We start from the raw sequence: 23,716 nt of genomic DNA on the forward strand, positions 1-23,716 counted from the left end.
GAGGTGGCCAAAGTATTGCAGTTTCAGCTTTAGCATCAGTCCTTCCAATGAACACCCAGGATTGATCTCCTTTAGAATGAACTGGTTGGATCTCCTTGAAGTCCAAGGGACTCTCAAGAGTCTTCTCCAGCACCACACTTAGGCAACCTGAAATACGAACTCCCAGATCCTCAAACTTCCCAATCTGTGATTAACTGTAATTAATCTTCTCACATGTTATTCCATCTCAGCTCCTGTCAAATAGCCCAGAAGACACTGTGCAAAACTTCGAGCAGGAAGCCCCTGCATATTACTTAATGGTGATGCTGTTTGCCAGACATGTCAGACCATGCATTCATTCACAAACATTCCAGGAGTGTTTCCTCCGTGCTTGGCACCACATGTTTCTACAGTGGATGAATTAAAAAGATCACAAACCTTAGGCTGCCAGATTTAGCAAGTAAAAATACAGGAAAAATTTTGGGATAAGTATATATCTAATATTGCATATTATTTGTTGTTTATCTGAAATTCAAATTTCAGAGGGTGCCCTGTATTTTATCTGGCAACCCTACAGACCACGTGTCTTGATCGAAAGTCCATTTAAAATTTAATCTGTGGAACCATCTGATCTTCATTGGAAATTACATCAGAAAATGTCCAGATCTTGGAGGGCCAAGTGTATACAAACTATCAGTGCAGCTGCAATCACAGTTCAGTCCCACTCTCCAAGCATGCTCCTTTGAAAACTAATTTTCTCTCTTTTCAGACATTAGAAGAAGCACCTCACTCCCAGTAGGACAGTGCACAAGGATTCTGTTTGATTTTCCAGACAATTGTGTGTCTTTGTGCCTGCAGAGTGTGTCGTCCTTGGAGCAACTGTTGGCCTATTTGGAAATCCAAATAGGATTGGGGGGCTGGGTACCACTTGCAGATCAAGGCATCTGATTGCACTCCTACTCCTCCCTCCGCATCCCCTGCCCACCATCCATGTCCTGATGGGAAACATCAGGCTCCACTTTACAGGAGGCACAGACCGCTGCCTCAGCACTGTGCTGACCCTTTGGTGCCATTTCTGATTTATATTTTGCTGAGTTATCTGTGCCAAGGACTGTCTGTTTTCAATAAAGTAGAAGCTTTTTCTTGCTGCCACCGAGGAGAATTCCTGACCTGTTTCCGCGTCTGGGAGGAGGCCACAGAGATTTCTGTGCTGACCTGTATGAACTATGGGGGATGGGCACAGAGCATCACCTGCCAGCGTGTGGCCTTCAGGCTGCGAGGTTCTCATTAATGGGACCGCGTGCAGGTGACACTTCCAAGCTCTGTGTCTTAAGCCCTATTACTCCCTCGGTTATCACATCGCATTAATTATTCATTGCCTAACTTTCTTCCAGAGGTAATTAATGAGATAAGTTACACAACGGCAATGGTAGTAAATATTATAATATAAAAGCAATTACTGAAGTGGCAGTTTTAATTCGAGATTATTTTAATTACATGGGACTCCAACTTACTTAAAACGCTTTCTCTGCAGAGCCTCCTCTGAGCTTCCAAAGCTGTCACCACCTTGGTTACCTGGAAATAGTCTGCAGAATTTTCTTCCACCTTTACAGTAGTGAGCTAAGTAGGGGCATTTGAGCAGATCGGTTACTGGTAGATTACCAGCAGGATCTGCCCCCACCCCCCGACAGGAGCCTGGAAGACAGCCTGTGCATTGAGCACTGTGTTTCAAAGGAGGACAGAGGTGGAAGAACCCTGCATTCTAAGCAGGACCAGCTTCATGGGCTGCTGACCGTGCAGTGTCGTACGGCCCCGTGCTCAGACTGCCCACACTTGGTTTAATGCTCTGCAGCTGTCCTCTTGAAATTCTTAAGAGTTTGTTCCTTGTATCTGTGTTTTGTAAGCAAAGTCCAGTGGGACCATGGGGCGTGCAGCAGGGGCTCGGAGCCCTTGGCTCTGGGTAGACCACCTCCCTGTGATGGACTCTCAGAGTCTGCCTCCTTTGCTCCCACCTAACGTTCCCCCCTGCACTCCGCACAGTTACTGCTGCCATCTCATACCCCCCCGCAGGGCATGGACACAGCTGGGTCGGGAGGGCAGCAGGCCTGGGGCACTGCGAAGCCCTTCCCACCCCGAGCTGGCAGCACGGGGTCTATTCATGGGCAGCTGTGCGGGGACAAGCCTCTCCCGCAACCTGACCCCAGTGCCTCACGCGTCCTGGTGCAAAGGCCACAGTCCTTTGGAGGTCACCCCCTGCCCGTGTTGGTTGGGATTGTGGGTGTATAGGGAGGGGAGGTGCCTGGCTTGACGTCACAACCCCCGAGCCAGGGCACCACCCGATAAGACCCCCTGGGTCTTATAAGCCTGGGCTTATATTCACCCCATGCTCAGAGAGCGTGGTGTGAAACAGCAGAGAAAAAGTGCTGTGGCCCACTGAGCGGCCACAGAAGAGAAGAGGGGCGCTGCATCCTAGTGCTGTAATGACACTAGTTTCCCTCCTCCTGCAGAAGAGGCTCACATACTCGTTGTGCAGTGAGCCCCTGCAAATGAAGTGGCAGGGCCTGGCTCCAGGGCCTAGGGACGCCAGGTCACTGGCCTTATGGAGCATAAGGCAAGTCCCATCTTTTAACTTAAGGTCCTCGTGGGGAGTGTTCTTTCAGGTGACACTCTGAGGTTCCAAATGCACTCTGCTCCTTGGACTCGCCCAAGGTGCACGCTGCCAGCCATGCTCTGACGTCAGACCTTCCTCCTGCCCTCTCTTCCTCCTGGCTCCTATGATCCCCCTTGCTCCTTTTTCCTTCACTGGGAAAAGAAAAGAGACAGCCTTTGAGGCAGAGTGATTCTGATCAAGGAGACACACGGGTCTGAAGCCGGAGCTCCCTGCTGGCAGGAACCCTTCCCCTGGACCAGCTACAGGCTCTCTGCCTTTCACCAGATCCGACTGGTGAAAGGGGCCTGGACTGCACTTCCTGCCTCCATCCTGGTGTCCAGGGAAAGGACACACTGCAACCCTGGAGGCCTGGCTTGTCCATGGCTGATGCACAGGCCCATTCAGGCCCTCCCAGAACAAATCATCTCATTGGGCAGGACCGAGAAAGTTTGATTAGCCTATGGTACGATGTTTGGGGATGATCTGCCTGTCAATGGGCTGCACATCTGGGGAGCGGGACTGCTCACTTTCTCCTGTGGTGCTGGAGAGTCACAGGACTTACTTGGCACTGTGCATGCATGCATGCATGCTCAGTCGTTCAGTTGTGTCCAATTCTTTTGTGACCCCACAGACTGTAGCCCACCAGGCTCCTCTGTCCATGGGATTCTCTAGGCAAAACTGAAGTGGGTTGCCATGCTCTCCTCCAGGGCATCTTCCCCAGCCAAGGATCAAATCCATGTTTCCTGCATTGGCAGGAGGGTTCTTTACCACTGCACTGTCTGGGAAGCCATACTCAGGAGTAATAAAGCAAATAAAGTCATAATATATTGCCCACATTCTACTTTATTTCATTCCCCTTTCCTTTTCTTACCTACCCCTCTCCACTGTTCTCCCTCTTTGATCAACGTGGCTATGAAACTGCCTTTCATTGTTCAGCTAACCTTAAAGAGACAAAGGCATGACCTAAACATCTTTGTTTGTTTGTTTTGGCTATTTAAAAATTGTGTTTTCATTTGTATTTTGTGTTGGAGCATAGTTGATTAACACTGTTGTGTTAGTTTCAGATGAATAGCATAGTAATGCAGTTATACATGTATCTGTTCTTTTTCAAATGCTTTTCCCATTTAGTTCATTACAGAATATTGAGCAGAGCTCCCATGTGAGCAGAATTCCCGTGCTATACGGGGTCCCGGCCTATAGTGGGTCCTTTCTGGTTATCCATTTCAGATATACCAATGTGTACACGTCTTTCCTCGACTGGAATGTGGTTGTGGTGTTCCCCCGCGCTGGGTTTCTCTCATTCTCTGCCTCTGTCCGTGGGGGTTGCCTTCTGCCATGAGGTCTCCCCCAGTGTCCTCTTGGCGGCACAGCCTCTGAAGAGTATATCTGTAGGGCCACACTGTAAAGGTGGTTGGAGAAGAGCCCACCTCCCTGTTTATATGCCCCCGCCTCTAGCTGCGGCTGCACCGGAGTGAGGCTGGAGAGCCCTGGTCCAGCGTTCTTCTCAAGAGCATCCCACTCTTTTAAATGACATAGAACATTTGCTTACAGAATTTCATTTCACACAGTCCAGGGAATCCGTCAGTCCCTGTCTATTTTTCCAGCTCTGTTCGTCATTATTCGTGTGCCTAAATAGAAGGGCTAGAGTGCGGAGATCTGTAGAACCAGGCTTGATGGGAGGAGCCCGGCTTGTCCACGTGGTGCTAGAGAACCCAGAAACCTGGGGAAAGGCACGCGCGAGTGAACTGCGCATGCGCAAGCCACAGGGCTCCTGCGCCTCCGTTCGCGGGAACGCCGGTCCCAATTATCGAGAAAGACACAGGATCACAGGCGCGGGCCCCTGGGACCAAAGTAAACTAAGTAATTAATTAAAGGGCTGCTTGATACCAGGCTCTGGAGACTAGGAGGAAGGATAAATAGTACCGCCTCCGGTCTGAGCCTGTTTCTCTTCACCCTGCATACCCAACCTGATGGGTCCTGCTGGCCTTGGCTTCGCACCCATTCTTCGACCCCCTTGCCCAAGGCTTGACCCATCTCTACTCTAGACGATAAATCCCACCTTGTGTTCAGCACTCAGCTTAGCTCCCACTTCTCTGGGGACCCCCCTGAAAACTCTGGCCCTCCCTATTCCCCTGGTCCCTCAACTGTCAGCCCTAAGGATTTTATCACACAGTTCAACACTTGACATGCACTGCCTTGTTTGGAACCTTGTTCTGGGCCCTCCAAATCAGAGGGTGTGGATTCGCATGGTGCATTTTGCCCCCACTGTGCTCAGAACAATGCCAGATAGGCGTGGGTGCAGACCCACAGGGCAAGGAAGGAGCCTGGCAAATTCTAAATGGCAGAGGAACCCTACTGACCTAAAACAACAGGAAGATGCTCTGGATGTGGCTGGATTCAGGCAGGTAATGCCTTCAGCTCATCTTGGAAGTCAACACCCAGCAAGCTAAGAAATCTATAGCTCCCAGCACAGCATCTAATGTATCAGAGGCTCAGTACATAGTTGTCAAGAGAATGCCTGTGATCACCTGGGCTTGTAAAGGTAGGTGTTTGACATGTGCTCAACCATTACATAGAAACCTCCATGCACGTTCAGGAAAAAAACACAGGGACAGCATATTAGAGTCCACTCAGGACTAACTAGCTGTAATGAGTCATCATGGCTTTGGGGGCCAGTGTTCTCTGGCTCATCATCCTGAATGAGGGAAAGGAAAAGAATTCCACAGAAATGAACATGTATGTGCTCAGTTGCTCAGTCATGTCTGACTCTTTGAGACCCCATGGACTGTAGCCAGCCAAGCTCCTCTGCCCATGGAATTTTCTAGGCAAGAATACTGGAGTGGGTTGCCATTTCCTACTCCAGGGGATCTTTCCCACCCAGGGATCCAGCCTGCATCTCCTTCATCCCCTGCATTGGCAGGTGGCTTCTTTACCATTAATGCACCTAGGAAGCCCAGAAAGGAGCATGTCATCTTGTTAGAATTCTATTAGGCATTTCTCAGGACAAGTAACTAAAATGAGGATCATTGGATTTTTTATTAATTATAGATTTATCAGAGAATATTAGTAGTGAGAGGAACCTTAGAAATCATCTGATCCAAGCCCATGTCTTAATCGATGGGGAGGTGGAAACCTCCAGGGAATGACTACAACCCAGGAATGCAGGTTTCCAGGCTGCCTCACTCTCCCTGAACCTCAGCTGGACTGACTGATCAAGCTCACCTTGATGGACATGTGGCAGGTATCTGGGAAGTTAGGATCACATGGATAGTGCAGGCATTCTGGATGATGGTCTTCACTTCCTTACAAAGAGAACCCTCTATTCAGTTCACCTTACACTGAGCCGCAGGTTCTTCAGGGGAAGTTGGTTAGGCGCCAGCCCTAAGAAATGTCTGTTGATTGGTCCAACCCAATCTTTGTGGTCTTATCACCCTTACTGTGGAACTGGTTTAACCATGGTCACATGATGCAGTTCAAGCCAACTTGACATGAGGGGTAGTCTGTGCAATGAGGGAAATAAGATAGAACCATCCCTTTTCCTGGACATGGGCAGCTATGTGTGATGACTGTAGCAGCCATCTGAGAGCAGTGAGGAGCATCAGTCTGCAGACAAGTCAGGAATGGCAGTGAGAGGCTATGGAAAGAAACTGGGTCCTTGCTGAGGCCCCAGAGTCTCTGAGTTTGCCGGTCCTGGAAACTCCCCTCTCTGGGCGCTTCTTACTGTGAGGCCCGCATGTCCTTCCTTACTAGGTTTCTGCTTATTTTAATTGCTGTCCATGTTCCCTGTCACCAGACACGGTCTGTCAGCTCTGCTCTATTACACAGCCTTTCGAAAGGCCCTTCTGAAGAGCGCTTCCTGCAGAAACACCTGAATAATGCTTGACATGTTTGCCCTGAGAGTCCTCATCCGGGGAGCAAATCCAGCCCGGTTGACAACGGCTCACGAGATCACAGCTTGAGTGGGCACGGCCACAGGTCTGGGTTCACATACTGTCATTTGGTTTCCATAAAAATCGCTTATGCTTGTCATTCTTAAGTCTTGTATTCCTTGGTGAGATGCTAATTAAACACCACGTCATGCTGACATTAAGAAGCTTGGTTTATTTGCTTTAAACACAGGAGAGAAATGGGATTGATGTATTCAGACGGAGATGAGGGTAGGAGGAGGGTTTTCAGGAGACATACTCGATTCCAGCTGGGTGCTGCCAATCTCTCGACCCCACCAGCCTCCCTTGGGAGCTGCCTTTGACCTTGTTCAAGGTCCTAGCTGTCTGGAGCTCTGCACTAAAACAGCAAAGTTTATGGAAATAGGAGACCTCGGAGAAGGCAATGGCAAGCCACTCCAGTACTCTTGCCTGGAAAATCCCATGGACGGAGGAGCCTGGTAGGCTGCAGTCCGTGGGGTCGCTAAGGGTCGGACACGACTGAGCGACTTCACTTTCACTTTTCACTTTCACACATTGGAGAAGGAAATGGCAACCCACTCCAGTGTTCTTGCCTGGAGAATCCCAGGGACGGGGGAGCCTGGTGGGCTTCCGTCCATGGGGTCACACAGAGCCGGAAACGACTGAAGTGACTTAGCAGTAGCAGCAGCAGCAAGAAGTAGTGTTGGAAAGCTCATTTGCTGTTTCACCTTCGACATTCTTTTTCTCAAGAGACAGAGTAGCTAATCTCCCAGGTTCCTTCCTGATAGCACATCTGATAATCCCATGAAGTGACCAGAGATGGGTAATATGAGTTAAGAATGCCAGTAAACTGGAGGAATTCCTATCTGTTTGGGCTGCCATGTTCGAAGAAGTATGAGAGGTATTAAAAATTAAAGGAGACTAGTGTTAACCTTAGGTATTGGGCACTTGCTATATACTTGGCATTGTGCTAAGAACATTACAAGCATGTTCTCATCTAGTCCTGCTAACTAGGACTAGATGAGAATGGCAGTGAGAGGCTATGAGGCCAACACTGTTATTACCCCCTAATCCAGGGAGGCAGCTGAGAGGCTTAGAGAGGGTCAGCAACTTCCCCAAGGCCACACAGTGAGCATGCAGAGGAGGTCAGATGTCTGCCTGGGTCTGTCCAGTTCTAAAGTTTACACGGTATTCTGCCTCACATGGTAAAAATTCTCTAGCTGTGCCTAATGTGCCTGAGGCCAGAAAGGCTGATGATTTAACCCAGTCACTGAGAAAGTCTAGGTCCTCAGAGAGTACAGGTTAGCCTGAGGAGCCCGGGATCTGTTGTGCAGGCTTCCTTCTCCATGTGTGCACCCATGCTGGGCAGTGGCATGATGCCTCTCTTATTGTGTAGGATTATCGTGAGGCTCAGAGGAGGCATCTGAAAAGAAAATGTTTTGAAAAATGTTAGTAAAGCATATACTTTGAAGCATCTATTATCAAAAATAGTCAAATAAGGATAAAAAATAAGCTAATCAACTACATCCAAATTAAAAGTGTTTTGCTGCAAACGATATCATCAAGAAAGGGAAAAGACTACCCACACAGAGAAAATATTTTCACATTGTGTATCTGACTTTTATCCAGATAGTAGTAAAATTGTGTTGATTTTATTAATATAATATTCACATTAATAATAAAATTAATAAAATGGAAATGGGACTTCTATCCAGACAGTAACTCTGCCAGGGGAGGCATTGTGCTTGGGGGTCTTTCTGGCTCCCATAAAGTGAGCTGTTGCTACATTGCAATGCCAGTCCCAATTGTGAAGAGAAGGATGTTGAGTTCCTGGCTTTGAAATGCTCTCTGAGCCAAGAAAGATTTTTCAACTCAGCTTCACTGGCAGGACCACCCACCTGACTCAAAGGGAAGCAAGCTTGCATCACCAGAAGGCAGCAGTTTCTGGGCAAGTCTCTTAAACGCTGCCAAGGGCTGCACAGTAATGCAGCTGCAGGCGGGTTTTGCTTAGCTGTAAGGTTCAGAGATGGTCTAGCCCAGCCAACAGGCTTTTGGAGAAGCATTCCACGAGGATGCAAGCCCAGTGTCCTCCAAGGCCCTAACTCACCAGGTCTCCCAGCTTAAATCCTGTCTGTTACTCAAATAAGAGGTGCAGATATTTCTCTGCTTCCCAGTGATATTTACAGACCTGCCTCCCTGCACCCCCTTTTAGACTTTTAGACTTCTGTTATTACAAAAGTGGTAAGTTTTAAGTGATAAGTTTTAAAACTTCAAGGAACAAATAATTCTCATACTATGTAAGCTTTACTATAGATGGGACACTATAAAAGGTGAAAAACTATCCAATATATTCATTTAAGCTAAAACCACCATGTTGCAAAACCTGCCAAAAATTGTTCCCAAAATATGAAATGCTGTGTGCTGTGCTTAGTCACTCAGTCGTGACCAACTCTTTGCGACCCCATGGACTGTAGCCTGTCAGGCTCCTCTGCCCTTGGGGATTCTCCAGGCAAAAATACTGGAGTGGGTTGCCATGCCCTCCTCCAGGGGATCTTTGAACCCAGGGATCAAACCCAGGTCTCCCACATTGCAGGTGGGTTTTTTACCAGGGAACACAAAACATGAAATGGATAAATGTAAATATACGTCAAATTCACCTATAAATATGCTGCTGCTGCTAAGTCACTTCAGTCGTGTCCGACTCTGTGTGACCCCATAGACAGAAGCCCACCAGGCTCCCCTGTCCCTGGGATTCTCCAGGCAAGAACACTGGAGTGGGTTGCCATTTCCTTCTCCAATGTGTGAAAGTGAAAAGTGAAAGTGAAGTCGCTCAGTCGTGTCCGACCGCTAGCGACCCCAAGGACTGCAGCCTACCAGGCTCCTCCGTCCATGGGATTTTCCAGGCAAGAGTACTGGAGTGGCTTGCTATTGCCTTCTCCGACCTATAAATATAGGTCCTCCCAAAATCCTAACTAAAATACTAGCAAGCTAAATTCAATAATATAGTAGTAGAAAAATGTTGCACAATGTAATTGACATTTAAAAGAAAGCATGCAATACTTTGGCCACCTCATGCGACAAGTTGGCTCACTGGAAAAGAGTCTGATGCTGGGAGGGATTGGGGGTGGGAGGAGACGGGGACGACAGAGAATGAGATGGCTGGATGGCATCACCGACTCGATTGACATGAGTTTGAATGAACTCCAGGAGTTGGTGATGGACAGGGAGGCCTGGCGTGCTGTGATTCATGGGGTCGCAAAGAGTCGGACACGACTGAGCGACTGAACTGAACTGAACTGATGTTATATTGGTGAAAAAATGAAGAACTGGAAAAAATAGGAATGTTCGAAAAATATTTATCCACATAATTCCACCTTCTGAAAATATCCACAGTTAACATTTGAATATGTATCCTTCCAGTGTTTTCCTCTGTATATATAATATGTATATATTTTATGTACTTCCAGTCATGCTACTTTGTAGCCAGAATACTGTCCAGGAAAGACCAGGCACATATATCACGTGAGGTTTGATGATGGCCTTCACTAATTTGGCAGAGATCAGAAACACAGCAGAGAAAGCGGTGCCCCACAGCTAGCACGGGTGCACCCCAGGTGCCCTTGGAGGTTGTAGCAAAGTGCTTACATCTCAGCAATTCCATGCTTGGGCCTTACAAACCCCATCAAAAAGACTTATACAGTCTGTGTTCTTAATACTCCCGTGTCAGAACCTGTTTATAGACAAGTGGGACCCTCTGATTCTTAAGCTTAAAAACCCTGAGTCAGTAAAACCCTATTCTCTCTTCCAGGGGAAGAAGCAGGGTTAGCACGTAGGTATTCCTGGTCCATTTCTCTGCCTTCAGATGATAGGCGTACTGAAAGCCCATTGCCTCACAAATGCAGAGTGAGAATTTTTCATGGCAGTAAATATTCTGCCCTAATATGTTTATAATAACTGCATAGTACTACATTCCCTCATAAGAATGTATGCTGCTGCTGCTGCTAAGTCACTTCAGTCGTGTCCGACTCTGTGTGACCCCATAGACGGAAGCCCACCAGGCTCCCCCTTCCCTGGGATTCTCCAGGCAAGAACACTGGAGTGGGTTGCCATTTCCTTCTCCAATGTGTGAAAGTGAAAAGTGAAAGTGAAGTCGCTCAGTCGTGTCCGACCCTTAGCGACCCCATGGACTGCAGCCCACCAGGCTCCTCCATCCATGGGATTTTCTAGGCAAGAGTACTGGAGTGGCTTGCCATTGCCTTCTCCGCATAAGAATATAGTTATTTATTTAACTGATCTCCTGATAATGGGTATTTTGGTTGTTTACAAATCCTTTCCCATGGACTGTAGCCCGACAGGCTCCTCTGTTCATGGGATTCTCCAGGCAAGAATACTGGAGTGGGTTGCCATTTCCTTCTCCAGGGGATCTTGCCAGCCCAGGGATTGAACCCAGGTCTCCTGCATTGCAGAAATATTCTTTATCATTTGAGCCAGCAGGGAAGCCTATTGCAAATAACATAAGAGCATATATCCTTGTAGATACATGTTGTACACATCCCTGATTGTTTTCATTGGATAGCTTTCTGGAAGTAGAATCTCAGCTCTGTCCCTTATTAGGAACTTGGTTGTCCCTACCTAGAAAGAGACAGAATAATACTCACCCTCTAAGAAAGAGAGGCATAAAATAACAGAAAGAAAACCCCAGGGTCTCAGGTCTTAAGACCTGAGTTCCTGTTTGGGGGTATGGCTATTGTCCTCCCCTGGGGTCTGCATGCTCCATTCTGATTTATTTGTAGAGCTTTCCTTTGTTTGATTTTGTATATTAGTGAAAAATATGCAGTTTTTGCATTGTCAACAAGTGGTATCATAACTTGCATTACCGTTTTTTCTATAGCTGACTTCATGTAGTTTATGATTCTATATGGCTCTGATGGCTCACCGGGTAGAGAATCCGCCTGTAATGTGAGAGACACAGGAGATGTGGCTTTGATCCCTGGGTCAGAAAGATCCCCTGGAGGAGGGCACAGTAACCCACTCCAGTATTCTTGCCTGGAGAATTCCACGGACTGAGGAGCTTGGTGGGCTGAAGTTCATGGGGTTGCAAAGAGTTAGACGTGACTGAGCGACTAGACAGGCACGCATGCATGCACAGTTTCTGACGGTTCACTTCTCTCCCTGGAGAAGCTGAAAGAAACTGACTCCTCTGTGGCAGGCTCTCTGCCTGGCTAAGTGTCTGTCAGCCCCCTCCTCCCCAGAGCACACACACACACGCACGCTGGAGCTCTGCGGCACCTGGCACCAAGTGAATTCTCAGCAAGGTCACACAGGAGCATCCGTTACCCCATGCCACTCACTCTGAACATAAAGACACGCCCTCCTTTTTATCCTTAACATTTTTACACTCTCAGTCCGAGTCATTTTTCTCACAAGACTATCCATGTACACGTTCTTTCTAGCTTTAGTACACAGATGTTTAAAATCAGAGCTCAATTTCCACAATAAATGTCTTTTGACTAAATTGGCTAATTTGGCTGGGTGGTAGAATGGGCAGTGACTGCAGAAGAGATCTGCTTGGCTGCTTCATGCTTCGGCTTTTAATACAGTTAAACAGGGCTGGAGTTTGGAAGTACTGAGAGAGGGTTCCTTCTGACTTGATAATACTGTTTTTAGTTTTTATTGGAGTATAGTTGACTTACAATGCTGTGTTAGTTTCAGGTGTTCAGTAAAGCGAATCAGTGATACATACACATATGTCCACTCTCTTTTGGATTCTTTTCCCATGTATTTCCCCAGAGTATTGAGTCGAGCTCCTTGGGTTGTACAGTAGGTCCTTATTAGTTATCTCTTTTCCTTATAGTAATGCGTATGTGTCAGTCCCAACCTCCCAATTTATTCCTCCTTGGTAACCATAGGGGTAACTTCTGCCTTTGTTCTCTACATGTGTGGCTCCGTTTCTTACTGTAAGTAAGTTCGTATGTACCTTTTTTAGGCTCCACATCTAAGCAATATCATTTGGTATTTGTCTGCCTCACTTCACGCAGCAGGACGATCTCTGGGTCATCCATGTTGCTGCAAGTGGCATTATTTCCCTCTTCTCATGGCTGAGTAACGTTCCATTGTATCCATGCACCATGTCTTCTTTACCCGCTCTTTTGTTTATGGACAGTTAGGGTGTGTCCATGTCTTGGCTCCCACTTGACAAATATTAATTAAGTGGTTCCTGTTCTGGAATAAGATGCTGATATACTTCTCTCTATTCCTCTTGCAAAGCATAGCTAAAATCTTCAGGTATACATTAAAAAATCATAAGAAGACTGAAAGATGGAGAGAAGGCAGATCAGCCTAGAACTTCAGGCCTGAGGAAAGACATGGCAGTTCACTCCCTGTATGTGTGTGCATGCATGCATGCTCCAACTCTTTCTGACCGCATGGACTGTAGGCCGCCAGGCTCCTCTGGCCATGGGATTTCTGGGTGTTCATGTTTCCTCATATAGCCTGGACTAGCTGGAGAAGCTGGCAACCTGGAACTTTTAGATGTTGCAACTCATTCCTGGAAAGTGAGTTCGAGGTAACCAGAGGAAGAAAGGGAGAAAGGGCTTTCTGACACAGAAAATAGCACATGCAAATGTACCCAGGTTGTCAAGGTGATGAGATTTATTATAGCTGAGGTTTAGGGATGGACCCATTGAGGAATTGCCAGAGATTTAATTAAGGCCAGACCATGAAGAGCTTCAAAAGCCACGTTTAATACAAGACTTGTTCCTAGAGGTATTACAGAGTTTTGTTGTTCAGTCCAGCTCTTTGCGACCCCACGGATTGCAGCACACCAGGTTTCCCTATCCTTCACCAGCTCCCAGAGCTTGCTCAAACTCATGTCCATCGAGTTGGTGATGCCATCCAACCAACTCATCCTCTGTCATCCCCTTCTCCTCCTGCCTTCAATCTTTCCCCAGCATCAGAGCTAACAAAAACTTTTAGTCCAAGACCAACAGTCCTACCAGTTTTCTATTTGGGAGATAATTCCAGCAACAGCAAACCTCCTTGTGCCAGCTTTTCCACGTTCGTATCTCCTAATGTGGTTATTGGAGCTTCCCTGGTGGCTCCACGGTAAAGAGTCCACCTGCCAATGAAGGAAAATCGGGTTCCATCCCTGGGTCAGGAAGCTCCCCTGGAGAAGGAAATGACAACCCACTCCAGTATTCTTGCCTGGGAAATCCCAAGGACAGAGGAACTGGGCAGGCTATAGTCCATGGTGTTGCAAAAGAGTCAGGTACAACTGAGCAACTAAACAACAGTGTAGTTATAGTTTTAGATCAATTGGTATCAATAGTGGCACCATCAGTAAAGGAGGACCAACGCCAGGGCACTGATGACGGCTTGGAGATCAAGCATGTGTGAGTTCATACAGAGTGCCGAGTGAGAAGGAGCGGGGCTTCTCCTAAACTATCATCCTTCAATCCATCTCAGCGGCATGCTGGGCATCAGAGACCCACACAGCGCCCACCAGGCACAGAGCCAGCCTCCACGTTCCATATTAGTTCAAAGCTCATGAACGACTTTGGATATTTATTCAGGCCCCACAGTACACTTGGCAGGAGGACCTGTGCTGTGAGATCTAGGCATCTGGGGTCCAGATCTCTTCTCTGACCATCTGTACTCAGGCTCAGCCCAGGCCAGATTCAGCCAAAGGAAGGGGCACGGCAAGTAATTTGTTTAGAGTGAAGCTAAGCCACTCCCAAATGGGTATTTTTGGTCTCTGCCACTTCATGAGGCAGGCAAAACATTTCTTGAAATAAAAACACCAAAAGGAAATAAACCATCCAGGGAAGAACTGGGCTTACATTACATAGCACATGAAATTTTGAGTACGTTTAAAGACATTCTCTTCAAGGAGATGTATTAACACTGGAAAAGTACGAGAGGGACTGAAATCCCCTTACTTGTTTTTGGTGTTGTTGTTGTTTTTTTAATAGAGAAGAGAGATTGTTTTTCTCGTTTGGCTGCTAAGTCATGTCTGACTCTTTGTGACCCCATGGACTGCAGCATGCCAGGCTCTTCTGGCCCTCACTGTCTCCCAGAGTGTGCTCAGATTCATGTCCACTGAATTGGTGATGCCATCCAACCATCTCATCCTCTGTCACCCTCTTCTCCTCTGCCTCAGTCTTTCCCAGCATCAGAGTATTTTCCAATGAGTTTGTAACCTTTTTGAAAGGTTAAATCCTTATTCTATTGATTTTTTCATTCAGTAATCACATGTGATCACCTATTATGTCCCAGGCACTGTGTGAAGTCTGTTGACACAAAGGTTTTTATTCCATGATCTCAGTAACATCTTCACGTCCACATGTTTTCAAGGGCACCATGATCTGGAAATGGCATAGAGTCCAAGAACTCTCCTAAAAATTGTCCAATGCTGTGTCATCACGACAGTCTATCCATGTTATCATTTCAGGAAAAAGTTACTTTTTAACTTAAGTTGAAAAAATTGTTAATGTCTTTGGTATGGAAACATGACAACTAGTCAGCACACTAAAGTTCGCTGTTTGCAGTTTTAAATATATAAAGCCTGAAATCTTCTTGCAGGAGGGTATGCTCAATATGTCTTTTTCCATCGTCTTAATTCCACTACTCCAAAGAGCTTCTCTGGTTTAAGTGAGCCCATCCTTCTCTTACATCTGCCTGCAATGCAGGGGACCCAGGTTTGATTCCTGGATCAGGAAGATCCCCTGGAGAAGGGAATGATTACCCACTCCAGTATTCTTGCCTGGAGAATCCCATGGACAGAGGAGCCTGGCAGGCTACAGTCCATGGGATCACAAGAGTCAGACATGACTGAGCGGCTAAACCACCACCATCCTTCTCTTAGTTCTCATCTGCTGTGATGACCATCTCTGGCTTCTTTATTCTGCCACCCTGGCTGCCACAGCGGCTTCCACTCATGGCAAAGATGGTCACTACACTGAGTCTGAAATGACCAGCGTTCCCCAGTGACCCCCAAAAAGGCTAGTTAGTGGAGCAGGTTTTATGGAGGTCGGGACAGTTACCTTAATCCAACAACCGAAGCCTCCAGAGCCCTTGCACGTAGGCCTGCCTCCATCGTTAATATGGATTGTCATATCAAAAGCCACACAGTCTCTACCCAGACCACGAAAACACGGATGCATTCAGTCCTGACCCCAGAGGCAACAAGAGCCTCACAGCAAGCCTTCAAAGCAAGGCAGGAAGAAAACCTAAAATTCTTGGCTCTCCCAACTGTTTCAAAAGCAAATAATAGTTATGCCAGTAAAACTGTCATATTAAGTGAATTTCCTAATATAAGGAAGGAAAACATAAAACTCTTAAGGCTTTTCTGCCAATCTGATTCAGATCAGAGACTCTGTCTCCCTGGGCTAGTGGGTCTCATTACGACGGGACAGCGGTCATAAAAGAAAGGCGGCACAGTAACTGTTTAATGGACATTTTCCCAGAAATTAAAGGGCCGCTCTTCAAAAGACAGTCACTCTGTGGTGCAGGCCCCAGGGAACTCCACACACGTTGCTGCCTCTGCTGCAAACACAACAACCAGGTGCACACAGCGCCAGCCTCACATGTCCTTTGTTGTGGGGATGAAGGCAGGAGAATGTACCGCTTGGTGATCAAAGCCTTTGACCATCATATAAAACCAATCAAAATGCTCTTTATTTCTCTTAATTTCCTGGACTTCAGCAGATGTCATTCCAGAGTGTGGCAGGCAGACAGATCCCTTTCCTCCAACGTGTGTTCTTTGGCTTTGGGGAGTTTTTAGGTTTGGGTTTGTGTTGGTTTGGGTTTGGGAAGGTTTTTGTTTTTTTGCAGTGTTTCCCCAGTGTTTTGGGGACCTACTGACAAACCGTTAACATGGATCCCAAACGTTCATGTTTGGTTCAGGATCTAGCAGCCTTTCCTTTATGATTCCATTGATAGTAGTCACTTTGACTCAGCCCCTAGGAAGAATGGATTTTAGTTCATAAGGGAAGAAAGAAATATTATAACCCTTTGATTGCTAACTGCCCCTTCCCAGCCTCTGTCTAAAGATCCAGGAGTCCTCACTCAACACTGGAACAAACACCAGGCTGGGAAAGGAATCATTTTAGCTCAGGCAAGGTGTCGGGCTGCAGATGCTGCCTGACGGTGAAGAATTTTGTTGGACTGTTTGGGTACGGACCATGACACTGGCAGAAGAAATAAAAACCACTAGGGAAGGTTATGTTTCAAACTGCACTTTTCCTTAAACCTGCAATTCAAAACAGTGCTTTGATTTGTAGGTCCATCTGGCAAGATGATTTCTTGTCTTATCATTCTTCTGAAAAGCAAAATCCCAATGCATTTTAGCCCCCTCCCCCGGCCCCTACACTGAGGATTTATAGGAATCTGTCCCCCGGCAAAGCATTTGTCAAAGATCTAAGGGGCGGATGGGAAGGGTCCTTTGCCTCGCCCTGGCTGCTTTTGCGCTTGAGACCATAAACTCTGACAAGCTCACTTGCATGCAATCCTGTTGAAATGGTGGTCACAAGTGGGAGAAGCAAGCCGATATGTGCTGACTCAACATGAAAAAAGTAGTCACTGCATTTTCTAAGGTTTAGAGTTTGACCTCAAAAAGGACAGAGTCAGGTGTGTTTCAATGCAATTAATAACGGACACTGAAGATGTTGGCTATTTTGTGAGTACCAGAACTTTCTCTATGGCTCACTGTTTGGGCGGATGTGTGTTATTTGCATTTTTGTGGTTAATTAATTGCCATGAGGAGTATCCATGTTTGCTGTTCTCTTTGAGTTTCTAATTTGAGTATAGAACTTTCTGGCAGATTTCAGCGTGGATATCAACATGGAGTATAATTTGAAACGGTATTGCTGTATGCCACTGCACTGGAGTTGAATTTTAAAGTCAGAGTAAATAAAAAACTGTGAGTGAGGGATCTCCAGTTCTCTAATAAAAGGCTCAAAGGAAAAGTACTATTTAGACAGCAACCCAGCTCCTGTAAAGACGACAGCACTGGATTCTATGGGTGGGGAGAGGTAGGAAGCCAGACAACTTGGTCAGTCCCTCTGTGTCTGGAACCTTCCAGCAGGCCGTGAAAGCACAGAGCAGGACACTGTGCCCTTCCTCACAGCCCACTTCCTAAAATAAAGCAAACAGACCTTTTCGTTCTTTGCAAAATATTTCAAGCATTTTGGATTTCCTGGCTTTTTTGGTTGATGATTGGAATCAGGGATGCATTTGAAAAGCCATTCCCAGAAACAGCAGCAAAACAGGGACAGTCCTCCTGCAGCGACGTCACCTCCTTTTCTGAAATGGTCACACAGACCAGTCACACCAACCGGTGCCCGATGGCCAGGGGGCACCAGCCTTCGCTCCCAGTTTTATTTCTGTGCCTCCGTTGTCTCAACCAGGAGACTGCGGCGACCTTGCCGGTGGCTCTGCCAGCTCCGTCCAGGTGACGGCTGGCAGATGTGCGAGCTGCGCGCTCCGCGGCGCTTCCGTGTTTGCTCACTCAGCTTCCCTTCCCTCTCTCTCCTCGCGGGTGGGCAGTGCCGGACTCCAGCCGGCCGACTGCAGGGCCTCCGCGCCCTCGAGCAAGGGCAGCAGCAGCGGTAGCAGCAGCAGTGGGAGCAGTTCCTCCAGCGACTCGGAGAGCAGCTCGGGGTCCGACTCGGAGACGGAGAGCAGCTCCAGCGAGAGCGAGGGAAGCAAGCCTCCCCACTACTCCAGTCCCGAGGTGAGTACTGCGGGCCTCCAGGGGCCTCCCCTGCCCGCTTCTCCCCCCGGGAGCACAGTCGGTCCTCCTCCCAGTGTGGTTCTCACACCTCCCACTCCCCTAGCCTCCGTGGCCTGCAAGCTGCTGTGACCCGTAATGGCCACCACTCCCAGGCAGCCTGCCAGGATTGATTTGGGCTCATTTCCCCCAACCTCCTCCTCAAAGTGCTCCTAACTACAGAGCTTCCTTTGAGATCTAGAAACTTCATCTCTTACAGTCCAAAAATCTCCATCTTGACTTCCAGAACTTTCCAAACATGCTGTAAACATCGCTGACTGGAAATAACCCGAGGATTGGGGTCAGTGAGACAATAAGCAGATAGGGCAGCTCCAACTTGAAGCTGTGTGAGCCCCTGTAAATCAAGGGGAAAGGAGTTTTGTGGAGTAGACATGGCTAGAATCTTACCTTTTTGCAGTTTGTCACAGATTAGAAGAACACGGGCTATAAGTATAAATAAAACCTTTTTAATTGTGTTTTCTTTGTGAAAATATACAGAGAAAAATTAGCATGAACCTAAAAATAATAATGAAAGCTTTTATAGGTATGATGAGTATCTGTGGGGAAGATTTAGGTGCCTCATATAAAAACATGATACAGTCCCGATAAAACCCATTGCTATTTCTACTTTAAAGGGGAAAATTAAATAGTAATTCAGAGCATGGATCTTTGAGAGAGGACTGAGAACACACTTGTCCAGTTTCTGGATCGGTAAGGGTAGACTTTGATTTCTAAAGAAGGAATAAAATAGGTTTCTTCTTAAGTGTATACACATTTCACATTACTGAGGGTCATAGGATTTTTTTTTTTTTACCTGCAACCCTCTGTACCACTGTGGGGCCCAAATTTCTAAATAAGCTCGAAAATGAACCAAACCCACATGTCCAAAGCTTGGTGCTGAGAGGAGAGCACCTTTAAGGGCCAACCAGCCTCACATTTCCGGTCTATGTGCCTGTGTCTCTCCCTCCATCTCTCTCGATCTGTCAGTCTCTCTCTATCTCGCTGTGTAAGGGAAAGGCCCTTAGCAGCATTAGCCTATAGAAGGTATATGTTGATATAACCCTGACTTTCCCCAGAAGCTGATATTCCTTCTCCGTCATTTCATTTCTTCATCTGTTCATTCACTCATTTATGGTTTTTTAACAAGTATTTATTGAGTCTCTGCGACAGATAGGCTTGGCCCTTGCAGACAGCAATGATCTGACAAAGAAGATTCCTGTCTTCACAGACTTGATATTCTAATGAGAATAATTTGAAACAAACATGCAGAAACAAAAAAACCAAAAAAACAGAGGCATTAACCAAGCTTCTTCAGAGCCAGCTTTGTGATCTAATTTGTTGAAAAACTCCAGAATATGTAGTAGAAAGAACTGGGTTCCAGGGACATCGTAAGGGCCAAGGGGGACAGTGGCGGTGGATTAAAAGCCTTAGGGTCTGTGAATGAGAGCCCCCATCCCCGGCTCTTTGTGACTTTGAAGGTTAAATTCGGGAACGTTGAATATTATTTGCATGTTGATATGTGACTCCTGGAGTTTCTAGATGAGGCTGAAACCAGACTCAGAGAAGCACGGTTATAAAGGGCTTTGAGCCGACTCCCTCTAAATGTCACTGAAATAATTACAAAGACCTGAACTCCTTGGTGATGAAAGGAAGCACTTGTCGTTTCTTCCAGCAGCTATCAGAGCCCTCAACCAAGGAGGAGGAGGAGGGGAATCTGCTAATGCAAGCCTTAGAGTTTAAGTTGCCTGAGGCCACGGGTAGGTTTCAACTTCTGGCTTCTCCTTGCAGAGGGAGTGCAGAAGTGACAGGTGTAGCCACAGAGCATGTGACTTCTCTCTGCTGGAAAGGAATGTATTCCTTGGAATAAAAGTAAGGGGGTTTTGGCTTGGTTTTCTTTTTTTTTTTTAACATTTTTTCCCAAGACGACTACAGACACACACACCCTTCAGAAATACAAGGAGGGAATTCCCTGGCAGTCCAGTGGTTAGGACTCTGTGCTTTCACTGCCAACGACATTGTGGGTTCAGTGTCTCATCGGGGAACTAAGATCACACAAGCCATGTGGCATGGCCAAAAATTTTATTAAAAAAAATAAAGAATTACAATGAGTTTGCAGAATGAACATTGAAAAGAGGGGAAAGAAGCATTAAGGGCCGATTCTACGGCAGCCCTGCTCTCCTCTGCCCTGAGCTGGCCCAGGTCCCCTGACAGAGAGCAGTGAGACCCGTTTCTCTGTCCCCTACAGGACCACCCAGCTCTTCATAGACACACACCTCCCATTCCACTGCAAAGACCTGTTCCTGCTGCTTTGCAGCCAAACGTCTCTGGCCCTCCTTTCCCCTCCCGGAAATGTCCTGATATGAGAGCATGAGACCTTCATCATGTCCCAAGACACCCTGCCCCATAACGTGCCAGCACTGGGCACCTGCTTGGCTCTCCTGAGTCTCATCCAAGCTGTGTTTCTGGCCCTGGTTGTAGAAAGCCACTGCCTTTCACATGCATCACCATGGAATATAACCCCTAGTGGGCATGGAAGAGACACTGGATTCAGTGTTTCCATTGCTGCAGATCCCTTCTCTGTGGCCTGAGGTTTGCTTGCTTGTCATCAGACTAATTTTTTTCACTTGAGCTCTTTCTTCCTTCTTGGTCTGGGACATCCTTTCATACCAGAGCTTGCCAGGGAGCAGGAAGGGGTGGGGGTGCATTTTGCCCCTCCATTAGCACATTTACAGAGGCACACAGAGCTCCTTAGACCAGTGTTCCAAGTAAAGGGACAGCTTGCTGCGTGAACAAGAAAGAGCCTGGTCACAGGACTTTATTTTTCTTTGACTGCACGGGGTCATTGTTGAGGCAGGTGGGATCTTTAGCTGTGGCATGGGAGCTCTTAGTTGCAGCGTGTAGGACCTAGTTCTCTGACCAGGGATCAAACCCGGTCCCCCTGCATTGGGAGCACAGAGTCTTATCCACTGGGCCACCAGGGCAGTCCCTGGTCACAGGATTTTTAGAAGAGCCAGGATCAAGTAGGTTTCGCCCGTTTCTCTACTGCAGGGCATCACCCAGCCCCCAACACCACTCATGCAAACAGTGTTCTCCATTGTGCTGTTTCCCAAATATGTCCAACCATGGTAAGCTGTGTTCGTGGGCTAAAAGCACTTTTTGGAAAATGCTACCCTTGATCATTCTTGAAAATCTTCAAAACTACAAGTTATTCATGGATTCAACAAGCTTCTCCTTAAATAGGCATCTATGGGGTATGTGGCAGTGGGTACCCTGAAGGCTGTAGATGAAATAGAGACTACAGTATACCCTGGAGGGCCTGAGCATGAATCAGAGGGAAGATTGACCAGAGAGGAGAGTCCTGGCTGGAAACACACACTGCAAGCCAGCAAACAAGCGCTGGGCAGAACTCCAGTGGATGGCTCAGACAGTAAACCAGAGGCAGCAGCCTGCCAGGGCAAGGAGCTCCAAGCCCCAAGTCTGCCCTCCTCCCCTGCCATCTAATTCTTGGCTGTTTAAGCTTCCTTGGCCTCAGTTTTATCCCCAAAATGGCAGATAATCGCACACTGTCTAATCTGTGAGGTTTTTCTGAGGAGTAAGTGACAAACAGGGAGTGACAGCTCATTGTGAGTCATCAGTAGCAACAGGGTCATAGCAAGCTGCCCCTCTAACCTATTACGGGTCCTGCGAGGGCTACAAAGAAGCAGAAACCTGGCCTCTGCGGGAAAGCAGTGTTTGGCTTTGTTGAAGACACAAGATTCATATACATGAAACAGACGTGGATATCAAAAGATGATGCCATTAAGGATAATGGAAGGCAACAGGTATTATCTGGAGAGTTAGTGGTGTCTTCTCCAAAAGTCAGATCAAATTCTATCATTTGAAGACCTAACACTTCTCAAATGGAACAAGGTCCCCTTTTCATGAGGCTTCCCCAGAGAGTAATGGGAGCTTAGGCAACACAACAGGGAAGGGAATCTCATCTCTCAACTGTGACAAGTGTAGGTTTAGTCTTGCTGGTGCCTGGTAGCTCTGCGGCTTTGGACATGTTACTTAATCTCTCTGAGCCTCATCTAAAAACTAAGGATGATCGTGTCTCTTATCTGTGGGTTAAATGAGATGATACATGTCATGTGGGAGCACACTGTGGGTGTTCCAGCAATGAAAGATGCCTGTAAGATGATGGCTGCCTGTGGAGTTTGGATTTTGTTTGAGAGGCAAGAGGAGGTCACTGTAGATCCTTGAGAAAGGGAACGTGATTTAGCAATCTACTGAAAATGGTCCTGATTTCTTTGGCTGTGAAGAGCAGAAAAAATGAGTCTGTGGCACATGGGGCAGCGGGCCTTTACTCCATTGATTAAATCCTCCCCTCGCTGTGAAGACTCCCTCCAGGGAGTTTTAGAGGGAGTCTGCCTGTGAGCTGCTGTGTTTTGGCTCCAGGCAGGCATCTGTGTCCTCACATGTAAGAGATGAGAGGTGTGGAAGGCTCAGGATGGTGGGGACTAGGATGACCTGGTGGGGTGCGGGGGTGGGGACGCTAAGTGGCAGATGGCACCATAAATGTGTCCACCCGGTCCAGGGTGCGTCCCCTTCTGCAAGGTGCCTTCAGCAGCCACTCACATTGCTGGGCCCTGTTTATCTGGGGAGGCTGAGGCACGGAAGTCACTGGCCCAGCCGGGGGTCAGAGAGAAACGGAGCTGGGGAGGAGACAGCCTCAAAGCCGTAAATGCGTTTGCCACCAAATTAGTCTTCAGGGGACTTCCCTGGCGGTCCAGGTGCTAAGACTCTGAGCTCCCAACGCAGGGAGCCGGGGTTCAATCCCTGGTCATGAAACTAGATCCCACGTGCCACTAAGCATTCGAATGCCCCAGCTGAAGATCCCGCGCACCGCAACAAAAATCGAAGCTCGTGGCAAAGGAGCCATTCTGTGTTCTGCCACCCTGCTTCCTCTGTCACTTCCCTTTTGCAGGATGGACCAGGTCAGGTGGGCTCTGCAGGTTCCATTGTTCCCTGTCTCTGGAGGTGCCACATTAAAGCCAGGTCGGAATTTACAAAATAAAACTCAGAAGTGCAAAAAAAAATTTTATCGTTTTGTTTTTTTGCCTCTTGTTCAGGAGTCCTGGCCCTATGGGTGGCATGAAAACAAAGCAGAACATCAAGTCAGAGTCCAGACTCCCACCAGGGTCATGAGAGAGTCCCCTTCCACACTAGTATCCCATGGGGATGCTCCCCCATACTCATGGCCCCAGGAGCAGGGCCTGGGATCCCCGTGCTGGCCTCCACTGAAATGCCTCACAAGGAGACTCCCATTAAGATTTCCCAGAAGGCGCCTTCACAGCAAAGGGAGGATTTAATCACTGGAGTAGTCACTGATGTGCTGCAGGGTCATTTTCTGCTTACGGTCACTTGTCGCTCCCA

General features: G+C 47.4%; 1 protein-coding gene across 8 annotated transcripts in view; it reads left to right on the forward strand.

Annotated features, from left to right (window-relative positions):
* AFF3 (ALF transcription elongation factor 3) overlaps nucleotides 1-23,716 on the forward strand; it is a 643,034-nt gene that overhangs the window by 565,048 nt on the left and 54,270 nt on the right. For all 8 annotated transcript variants that reach the window (XM_088841644.1, XM_088841640.1, XM_088841642.1 and 5 more), the window contains one exon: nucleotides 18,079-18,265. In XM_088841644.1, coding sequence (XP_088697770.1) covers nucleotides 18,079-18,265 — 187 coding nt within the window. The remainder of the gene's footprint in view (nucleotides 1-18,078; nucleotides 18,266-23,716) is intronic.

This window comes from Moschus berezovskii, chromosome 11 (assembly GCF_049115385.1).
Source record: "Moschus berezovskii isolate FMDL1 chromosome 11, NW_MosBer_1.0, whole genome shotgun sequence".
Taxonomy (NCBI): Eukaryota; Metazoa; Chordata; class Mammalia; order Artiodactyla; family Moschidae; genus Moschus; species Moschus berezovskii.